Here is an 11,433-nt window from a genome sequence, read left to right as displayed (position 1 = left end):
TAACTGCTGGATGCAAACAAACCGGACAATCAACAAGCTCTTCTGTCTGGTAAATTAGATCAGTTGCACAGAAGCCTACACTATGGAATCATGTACGAAGCATGCGCTAATGAATGCGATGGACGTTTAAACTATGATTGTGGGACCTGCAGCAAGCAGACCAGTTACCCCTGTCTTGCTTGAGAGCCTACAAATAAATCACACAAAAAACTACAATTCCGGTGGCTCGCAGTGCACTGTGGGAGTCTTAAGAGCGGAAGTCGGTGTGGCCGGACGGTTGAGCTGCGCATGCGTGAGAATCGGCCTTCCTTTTCGATATCCGAGCGATAGAGACAAGATGGGCCATCAGCAGCTCTACTGGAGTCACCCGAGAAAATACGGCCAGGGTTCCCGCTCCTGGTCAGTTACCCCGTCAGATATCACCGAATTAACTCACTTTAAAGCAGTGGGCTCGAATCCGGGGCAGGTATTTAATAAATACCTCGCCTGATACGAACAAAAAACCCGTCCCGCGTGGGGAGAGGGAACATGGCGGCGCTTCGCCACCGCCAGAGTGAAAACACTACTGGACATGTCTGTGTTGTTGTACCACACTGTTAAGATCAGTAGTCTTGAATCTGAAACGCAGCAGTGTTACCCAGGACACAGCGGGCTGTGTGATCCGCGCAGTGCCGGGCTCCTTGATTTAGATGCGGGTTAGCTGGATGGGAGATGGCGGGTGTGTGTGGATTGCGGGGGGAGGGCGGCTGGGTGTCGATTCAGAGTACAGTAAAGCGCAGAAACTACACGATACAAATGTTTATGTGGTCGTTTCATGTGGATTTTTTTTTCTTTGTTTTTTTTTGTAGTCGAGTGTGCTCGAACAGGCACGGTCTGATCCGGAAATATGGGCTGAACATGTGCCGGCAGTGCTTCAGACAGTATGCGAAGGACATCGGCTTCGTCAAGGTAAGGGAGGTCCTTTAGTAGAAGATGGATACTTTGTTTTGTAGAGGTTTCTAGTGTCCTGTTTCAGCTGTATGGGTCGCACACATGGTTCAAAGTGATACAAACCCATTCAGAAATGTGAATCTTCTTTTTAAAATGGCAGTTATGGCAAATTTTACTTAGTCGAGTTGTAACATAACGGACTGTATAAGTAAAAAGCAGTTGGAAGTGTTTTGGTGACTAAAACCGAAGGATGTCCAGCGAGTGAGTTACTGGCACGCCGAGCATGGGACGGTAACAGCAGTAGTTTATAGACTGCTGTGTAAAATTGTCCACGTATTCTCATTGCAAACGAGTGTGATCCTATCGCTCAGCCTGGTACCAGCGCTCCGCAGGAAGATGGACCTTCCACTCCTCTGTTCTAAAAGGTTTAATTGAAACAATGAAAGCTTCATTGGGTTTCTGAAACTATACAAGTCTGTGCTCTGCATCATGCGGTGATCGAGATGTGAAAGTCTGCAGAGTTCAGAATGCTTCAACAGTGTCTTCTGTTTTATTTGAATTTGTCTAGCAAGTATAGTGGTTTCAAATGTTTACATCCACAAATGTACTGTGTGGATCTTGTGTAAAACACGCTGATGTTAGATTTCAAACTCTTAATGTTGCTTCTAAATGCTGTTTCTCTTAGTATTTGTGGTATCTCTTTGCATTGTGTAAGTGTGTTGGATGTGTACCCATGCTTGCTTGTTTGTCTTGTTCTCCTGCAGCTTGATTAAACACACAAGGAATGGACTGGATCAGTTGCAGCTCCAGACACACATGGGAATATGGAAAGGATCATCTGTATGACAGACATTCAACACTTGTGTTTTGTTAATTAAATAAACTGTTGCAGTCCAATGATGCGTCCTGTGTCTATCTGGATGTTTGTGGAGAGCATTTTCTAGCTTGCTTCCTAATGGGGGCGAGCGAGGGGTGAGGAGTGAAATGACATTATGGCCAAAGAAAGTTTGAGTCTCCATACTTGTAACTGTTCCATTCCTCTGATGGCTGTTTACCGTAAATCAAAGGTTTGAACTGGTTTAGTTCCACTTCTTTTCCCCACACACATCCTTTATGTTCTTGTAGCAGTCAGGTGCAGGGACTAGAAACCTGAACTGCTGCATGCAGGGCTTCCCAATCCTGGTCCTGGGGACTCCTGTGTCTGCTGGTTTATATTCAAACGCACTTCACAGTTACTTAATCAAACCCTTCATTGAACTAATAATGTGCTTAATTCGAACAACCTTTTTAATTGTTCTCAGCGCCTATAAAGTTTCTGATTTCAAGCTACATGTATAAAACTGTGTAGTTAACTTGAAACCTCCATCTGTTTAAAAGCTGAGAAGAATTAAAACGGTCTAATTAAGCTAATGAATAGTTCAATGAAGTAATTGAGAACTGGGCTGGAATGACAGCCAGCAGACACGGGGTCCCCAGGGCCAGGATTGGGAACCCCTGATTTAATGCATCCCTCTAGGCCAGTTGTGGCCAATCCTGCTCCTGGGGGGCTATTCCAGTGCTGGTGTTTGTTCTAAATTGTTTAATTACACCATCCAGACCCTGCAGTAGTTGATTATCTAGTGTTACCTGTTAGAGCTGGAGTGGAGTGACCGTCCTGCACTGAGTGGCCACCCTTGCAGTAAATGAAGGGTTAAACATGAAAATTGCACAATTGGTCAAATACACGGCACCCACTAAAACCATTGGGTCAGAAACTGGAATCACATTCTCTCAATGAATTGATGCTCTGATTATGGAGTAGTGTTAGGAGAACATCCTTGAAACCACAAAGCAGGCACCGCTGTGCAGTACATATAGCAATGAGCTGTATGCAGTGTCTTTGTGAATGAGCTGCGTGTGGTCCAGCACTAAACGCTCTGGGAGCCTCCACACTTTGAATAGCAGTGTTGTTGTATGGAGAGGAAGGTTTCAGTCCTCCTGTTGGGAGAATGGATAGCAGTATTGCAATCTGATAGTGATTTCAAGGTTATGGTTTTTGGGGTAGAATTGGGATTTAAAGTGTATCTTGCAGGTCAAACACACCAATCCAATAGATTTCATTAATAGAACAACTTTTTATGCCTTTAAAAAATATTAATAAACAACAAAGATATGATGGATTTTGTGTGTATGATCACACTCAGAAACCGTGCTGGCCGGAATAAAACTGGAAGCTACGTACAAAAAGGTAAACCCACATGACTGCCGCTGAAAACACAGAAGATGAAGTCGAAGACCCGATTAAGTTTAGGGAACAGGCGCTACAACCCTACATTTTTAATCCCTGGCGAGACAGCGGGATCCCACTGATCAACAGAGGCAGCGACTAAATGGGGATCGACAAGAAATCGAGTTGTGAATCCTGCAAAACCCGTGCGGATCAGCAACACTGCACGGTGAGTGTAATCTCCAAAACTAAAGTGTTTGATTATAATATACGCTTCAGCCTCTATACGCTGTAATTAGTTTATGTTAGTTTAGCGGTTGTCTGTTATGGCCTGTAATACCCATTTTTGTCATATTTTGTCTGTGATCACAGGTCACAGAGCAGCAGATCACTGACAATGACACTGAAATCTTCAAAGACGATAAGTTACAAACATTACAGTAATGTACAGCACACATAAGGATTGATAAAATGGCATTATATAAAGATAAGATAACTTCAATGACTCTTCTGATGCAGTAAAGTTGGGATGGTTGTTTGTAATCCAGACATACTGGTTTATACTCCAGTATGGTAATGCCAGAACAACGATGCACACACAATAGTACTTAAAGTCTCTATAGAATTATAAAGTGTGTGCTGATATTATGAACGTAGGTTTCTGTCAAAAATAGTAATGTAACTGAAATACTGTAATTTACTCGTTAGGTAAGCAAGGACATTAAGAAACAGACAGCCCACAGTGCACAAAACCTTTTCCCCCGAGTGGGCGTTCAATACCACTAGTTTTTGTGTTGTTTTAGGTGATAATTGCTGCACGATAATTGCTGGGTAAATCAGCTTTTCTGATAACCGCGATCTTCAAAATTGCATCCTAACTTCTTCGTAATCCCTTTGATACTTGACGCCTTTTCAATCCACTCTTATCCACATGATCACTGCAGCTAGTTTGATCCATTTTCATTATTGTATACTGACCTCAATACGCACGTTCGCAACAGCCTTGACTTGAGGCGAGTTGTATTTTTCAAATATTATTTAAACAAAACAAAACAAAAAAAACCGTGCCTTATAATATTTTGACTAATATGTGTGTGTGTGTTCATGGTGGTTTACTATAAAACCTCAATGATATTAAAAAAAACAAAAAAACATTTGACATGCACTGAAGGTACCGCATCTGACTTTAGTCTGACTCGTTGCTTGCTTCTAAATACCTCTTGCTTCTATATATCTCTTGAATAAATGTTCAGCTAAAGCCATCCATCTGAGGTGACGCATCAGATAGTATCTAATGGGCTGTCTAATCTGCTAGTTTGTCCAGGAAGGGTGATTTGTGGCAAAGGGGTGGACATTGGCTTTTTAAACGGACCTCCAGTTCAGATGTGAACCATGAAAGCTCAGAGAAAATACATTCTGAAGCAGTGTGTGTGTGTGTGTGTGTGTGTGTGTGTGTGTGTGTGCTGCGTCTGCAGCAGCATGCACTGGATCGGGTGATGAGCAATCCCACAGGGTGACAATGTGATCAGATCCTTAGCTTTCAATCATTGCAGGAATGCTGGGGTCCAAGGCTGGCGTCAAGGCCACTTGCACAGGGTTACAGCTAGGTGGCAGCAGAGTCACATCCCAGAAATAACATTCACGTGAACGACAGTGAGAGGAATGTGTTAAAGCAAAAACACATGGATTCAAATGCTACTCTCAACGCTCATTCTTATGCTAAAAAAAAAGGTTTCACATTTAATTAGGCCTTCTGAATTCATGATATCTTTAATTCAGTTCTGACCACTTATGCACAATTCTAAAAACTTACTCTAGTAATAGTACAGAGCAAAAAAAAAAAAAACATCTGTAGAAATGATATATAATATTTTTCTATATGGTCCTTGATCGTGTCACATATTCTTGATGATATAATATACACAAATAAAGGCTTGCACGAAGCTCAATAAAAGCGACCGGCGATGCTCGGTTTGTTTCTTGAGGAATGTACATCATTGATGGAATTTGAAAGACACGCGAAGCAGTTCAAGTTGAAACTCAGGGCAGCGGTCCCTGGAGTCAGCCATTTATTTCTGGGTCTGTGGGTTCTCAGCTCCGAAGCAGAATTGTTTTTCATTCTGCGTTTCTGTATAATTTGTCCAGAACCAGTGAAGGTTAGCAGAGAGATGATCAAATCCAATGCTTCCTCCCTGTGGAGGGAAGGTGCTTGCAGGTTACAGGTGTCTGTATTTGTGCACATTTACAGTAACGCTCCACTGACTAGCACAGGATGTTTTGTAAGCAGGTGAAGGAGACTGGGCTGTCCCTCCCATGGTTAAACTTGCACGGTAACGCTGCACATTACCATGTATTTGCTGCTTTGCTACACTTAACCACGCTTTTATAACTCTTAACCATTTCTATTATGCATTTACTCTGCCCTTTTCCCCACTCTTAATATTTTTGGTTTTAATTTTTAGATTTTTTTTTGTGACCACGATATTTAATATATCCCATTTTTAATATATGCAATGCGCATTCTTCTAATAGTGGTGACGTTGATGGGAATCCTGTCCCCAGTTTAAGGACCTTTATGAACACATTCAAAATGACAAGGGTCTTGTTAGCCTTGTGAACTACAAACAGAAAGCAGGTAACGCTCGCTAAACGCCACCCAAACAAACACAACACAATATTAACAGCAATGAAAACCCAGAACCGCTCCGAGTGATCGCAGACACAACACAATATTAACAGCAATGAAAACCCAGAACCGCTCCGAGTGATCGCAGACACAACACAATATTAACAGCAATGAAAACCCAGAACCGCTCCGAGTGATCGCAGACACATAGCTAGAATCTCTCTACGTTGTTTAATAGATGTTTTTTTTTTGTTTTTGTTTTTTTAAACTAAGACTGGATGAACAGCTTTGACTTTATCACGGGTGAAAAACCCAGCCGAAACATTTGTTTACTTATCTTTTTGACTTTCTTCTAAGTTTCATCTTGATTTCGTCAATCTGTAACTTTCTCGTTTACGCTCCTAATAGTGCCGTGTTTAAAATAGTATGCATGCCAATGCCAATTTCAATAGACCCTCACATCTGAAACCGAGCTGCACTGAATTAATCAGACAGATGCCTTCCACACTGGGGCGGGGGGGAAGGGCTTCTGCAGTGTCTGGAAGGCCAGTCGCTTTACGAACCTGAAAGGCTACCAGAGACACTAAGAAGAGTGCAAACAAACGTATTGCAACGAAGGAGCTGAAATGACGTGGGCATGAGAAGCCAGCACATGCACTTCTTTCTGGCAGGATATTAACAGACAGGTAAAGAGAGAGTTAAGCCCTTCTGGCCGTGACCTTTAAAGAACGCTTCTCTCAGGTGCTCAGACTTCATTAGCTGCACCCTTTCTCTTCACTCTGCAGCAGTGTGCAGTCTAGTGTCAGGATTCTTCAAGACGCATTTTCATTTTCCAGCAGTTGTACAGTAGTGCTCTCTCCCGCTTTTTACCAGCTCATAATACAAGGAACGAGGAAATAATGGTCTCAGGAAAGGGCTAGAGCACTACTCATCATCCCACTCTGTATGTTTTAAAAGGTATTCCGGTCGATATGCATTTTCACAAGAGAGTCTCTTGTTAGTATTCAGTCCAGTTATTCCCTATCGACAGCCAGTGCACATTAGTTTCAAATCTCAAAACTTGTTATGCTGAAAGGTGCTTACAAAAACACATCCTGTCACCTTGTCTCATTGTCAGTGGCTGGCTTTCCACAGATGTGACAGCCAGCAATAAAGGCTGTTCTTGCTGAATTTCACTTAATCTAGCCGTGTGTCAGTCTAGCCGTGTGTCAATCTAACCGTGTGTCAATAAGCGTCCATACTGTCATGAGTGATGAAATTCAGTTTTTGCAGCATGTATTTCCTGTCTTCACAGCCCTGTGTTGGACAGGCTGCACTTTCCTGACTGGCATATATTTCTATATTGACTACCTCCCTGATCCGTGCAGCTTCTCCAGCTTTTGAACACCATGGAGTAGGATCATAAAGAGGGCTACACTCAGTGACAAGGGTGCTAAGCTGAAATACAGATGCCATCCTTCAGGCATTTGTTTTTAGAACGGTATAGCCATTTATCAGTTAAACTGGTTCCAACGTTCATTTGTATAACAAGCTCACTGGAGCAAAACAAATAAAGGATCTCTAGCTGAAGTGAGATGTATTCTGGACTACCACCCTAGCGCCACGTCAATAATCCACAATCAGCACGTGCTGAAATCACAGGATTGCCATCCACTTCATTCACAATCCCATTTTCCAATGAGAATACAGTCTCCCCCGTGGGTGGAGCGGAGAACAAACTGGGACCCTGATGGGTTGGACAATCAATCAATCAGTTGACCAAGTGATGAATTCACCAATGAATGTATCAGTCACTTTGGTTCCTAAGGCTAAGCTGCAGTAAGTTGTTTCAGAGGCAGTGAATGCAGATACAGGAAAGGCAGAAGCTGAGCCGTGAGAGAGCTGGTCTGTGTCTGTATTAAGAGAGGCAGCCCTCCCTTTTAAAATCCCCGAGGCCGTAAGGGAGTAGTAAAACAAGAATGCTTTCAAACTTCAAAGCTTCTTGTAAATTCCATTGGCTTTATACACAGTACTGTATATTAGTAGTGTTAACAAATAATGAGAACAGAAAAGAGACACTTGCCACAATTTCATCTTACAGTCTTAACATCTTCAAGTCCATCTTTGCCTTATCTCTGTAGCTGAAGTTAATTTAAAGAACACGCGACTCAAAGCAGCTCAGACACAAAGGACGAGATAAGAGATCCTGCTGTTTCCACGGCAACAGGTAGCATCCTGATTGAGTAAGAGGCCCGGGCTCAAGGTCTCTTCTAGTCTAAATAAGCTTGTTTATTCCGGTGACTGTCGTAAGGATTGAGCCCAGCTCATAGTCATCTCAGCCCTCATTAAGACAATGGGATTCTCTTTCAGGTGTTAATGAAGCTGTAGAAACATCGAGGGTCCTGTCTGACCAGGACGGCTCAGTGGTTATACATCCATTGTTAAATGGGGTTGCTATCTTCAAAAACGCATTCAGTGTGCTGCTGGCCATTATGAGACAAATACTAAAACATGGGGTTGTGGAAAGAATTACATAATGGATGCAAAGCAGGAAGAATGATCTTAAAATGAGCAGACTTTCACATGTGAGCACACATGGAATTAGATACACATGGACACAGATAAGAATGGGACAATATTTAGGTTAACTTCTGCCCAAAAAATATAGCTTATGGTGGTTCCATTAAAGGTGAAACAAAGTAATTTTTTGTGCAGAATTCCTGTTTTTATAGAAGAAAAAAAAATCTCAATAAAAAAAATCTCAATTTCAGTAGGGACAACCGAGAAGTTGGAAAATGAACATTTGTGCAGGACTAGTTAGTAAACATGGTAAGTAAACAGAAAGGATGCACGAACAAAATGAAATCTTATGAAAGTGTAGAGGACAGAAGGTATTCATTTTCCAACCGCAAATTCCACAATAAACCTGAAGGGGAGAGGGGAGAGGGGAGAGGGGAGCGGGGAGCGGTGATCCTCTGATCTTTAAATGGCTGCTGGGACACAGTTGAAGTATAGCTGCACAAACAAATCTATCACTGTATCTGAGCGGAGCCGGTAACAGAAGAAAGAGCGTGAACCACTGCTGGTCGCCTATCAGATTGAAAAATGCAGCCGCTTTCATTGTGGCTGCACAGGAGACACCGTGTTTAATGTACCATTACCTTTGGAAAAAAACAAAACCTGACAGATAGGACGAGCCCAAAAGACAACAGTATCCCCTTGCCATTAGCACTGCAGAGGAAGACAACACGAGAACACAGTGACTCATGAGCCAGATTACCCAGCACTGAATTTGATGGCAATAGCTGTCAGGGTGAAACCCAGAGGGGTTTTTTTGTTTTAGTCACTGTTTTAGATTTATTATCCAGCCACTGCAACTTTTCTTTTAAAAAGATTCTTATTACTGGTCTGCAGAGAGGTGGTTTATGTAAAGAGAATGGAAGTGTCCTTGATCATCGTCCATGCTTAAGAGTTCTGTAACACAGAAGCCTTCTTGCTGGTGGGAAATGCATGCTTGCTGCTTGAGACGATACAATAGATAGATGTGCATGGCGGAGAAATGTAATGGAAGTTACAATTACTTTAACAACCTTGTCACTGCTGCTGTCTTCTAAACAGGGACAATGAGAGACTGACCTCCCCAGAGGAATGTTCTGTATCTGTATTGCTCCCCAGAGGAATGTTCTGTATCACAGCTAGAGCTGACAGTGTTCCTCTTCTCTAAACAGGGACAATGAGAGACTGACCTCCCCAGAGGAATGTTCTGTATCTGTATTGCTCCCCAGACGAATGTTCTGTATCTGTATTGCTCCCCAGAGGAATGTTCTGTATCTGTATTGCTCCCCAGAGGAATGTTCTTTATCTGTATTGCTCCCCAGAGGAATGTTCTGTAGCTGTATTGTTTTTGTGTTTATTGTAATACAAAATGATAATATAGTGTTTCTGATGTACCAAGAATGGGAAAGCCGTTGTGCAACAGATATAAACAGGAATTCTATAGAGCCCTGGTGGTGAATTATATACAGTATATAACATATTCACAATACAGGACCTCCATGCATTAAATCTAATTGAAACTAACACTGTGTTGCCTGTTGCTATCGCAGATGGGTTGTTAAAACTTAATGAAAGTGAACCTAATCTCGTCCTCTAATTGAAAGGAATAGCTGCTCACTGAACCAATGAAAAATAAATAACCTGGCGACAAGGGTTCGAGAAGAAGTCTTCATTTCAAGACCAACAAAGAGCGCATTCTCAAGACGATTCTCTTCTGCAAGGACGTCTTGTTCTGATCAGGATCCGCAGGGTATGCAAGGGGTCACAGCGGGGGTAATGCAATCTGCATGTAGAAACTTGGACTCAGATTCCACAGGGCTCTCGGGATTGCTAAAACGCCAGCTCTGGGATGAGAACCCATAGGCCCTGTCAATATTTATATGGTGAAACATCATCAGGATATCAGAGCTATTGATCTGCCCAGCAGCCGGGATCCTCCTCGTTCTCTTTATGGGACGGGGGCGGGGGGGGAACAGTCATTTTTCTTAATAAAACTGCCTCTGAGAAAAAGCATTTAAATCAGTGGTGTGTTTCTTATCTAATTGATCGCAGAATTAAAGCATAGCTGTCCCACCAGAGAGAAAGGACAGTTTAAATGCGGTGTCTCGGTATTTAACCCCAGGCGGGAAGCAGGGATTTGGAACGATGAGAATAATGAGGAATAATAGGAATCAGTTCGGAGCACTATGGACTTGTCCTCATTGATTTTCCGCAGAGTACTGAAGGAGCTGTGATTAATAGATGTAAGTAAATGAGACACAGGGATGACATTTTGGAGATACACAGGCGTAGCGGGCAGACAGAAAGGTTAAATCATACTGCAGAGCCTGGGATGAGCCACGCATGCTGAACAACAAGAAGAACAAGCAGGAGCTTTGCTGGCAGAAGCCCCGGCACAGAAACGGCTTCATGAAAAGTGATCTGTTACTCCAAAGTTTCTGTGCGGTATAGCATGTGTGCACTGAAGTGGCAATGAGAAATCCGATTGACAATACAGGCGGAGGACCGGGTCATTATTATTATTATTATTATTATTATTATTATTTTTACTTGTTCTTAACATCAATATGGGAAATGAAATGCATGGATTTTGAAATGTGGTGCTTTTCACTGGTAAGTAATGGTTTTGTCATCTTACGAGTGCAGTGGTATCTAAACATGTTAGGCGTGTGTAGGGATGCAGGAGCAGCAGGCGGGGCTCCTAGTCCTCTCTACCCCATTTGTTCTCCTTTATTTATTTATTTTATAATTCGATCTGTTCTAAAACTACAAGCCATTCAGGGTATGCCTTTCCCTTTCTAATCAGATGTCTTCTAAATCTACAACTCTTAAGCCTTGCACGTTGCATCACACAACACTGTGACGGTTTATACTGATCTTCATGTAGAACCCTTCGCTCAAAATGAACAACGCTTGTTAACCGTGAATAAACTAAAAAAGTGGCCCTTATGGTAAAGCGTGGCTGCTTATGGAATGGTTTATTTCCTCAGGTTGCTATAACCAGCGTAGCTATGTGGTGTTTGTTTAGGATGAATTCTGAGATCCGGGTTTTATGTTCGGGAAGTTTAATCTTCATCACGTTGAAGTCTGGCTCTGTAATTTGCTGCTTGGAGCTGCCACTCTTTGAGAATTCAGC

At 42.4% G+C, this 11,433-nt stretch overlaps 1 protein-coding gene across 1 annotated transcript; it reads left to right on the top strand.

Moving 5' to 3' along the window:
- The first annotated feature begins 250 nt into the window (after positions 1-250).
- On the top strand, positions 251-1,827 carry LOC117963839 (small ribosomal subunit protein uS14). Its single transcript, XM_034905205.2, has 3 exons — positions 251-399; positions 849-948; positions 1,695-1,827. The coding sequence occupies exons 1-3, from the start codon at positions 338-340 to the stop codon at positions 1,701-1,703; spliced, it is 171 nt and encodes a 56-aa protein (XP_034761096.2). The 5' UTR covers positions 251-337; the 3' UTR covers positions 1,704-1,827.
- The last annotated feature ends 9,606 nt before the right edge of the window (positions 1,828-11,433 follow it).

This window comes from Acipenser ruthenus, chromosome 18 (genome assembly GCF_902713425.1).
Source record: "Acipenser ruthenus chromosome 18, fAciRut3.2 maternal haplotype, whole genome shotgun sequence".
Classification (NCBI taxonomy): domain Eukaryota; kingdom Metazoa; phylum Chordata; class Actinopteri; order Acipenseriformes; family Acipenseridae; genus Acipenser; species Acipenser ruthenus.
This window is presented reverse-complemented; position numbering and strand designations above follow the sequence as displayed.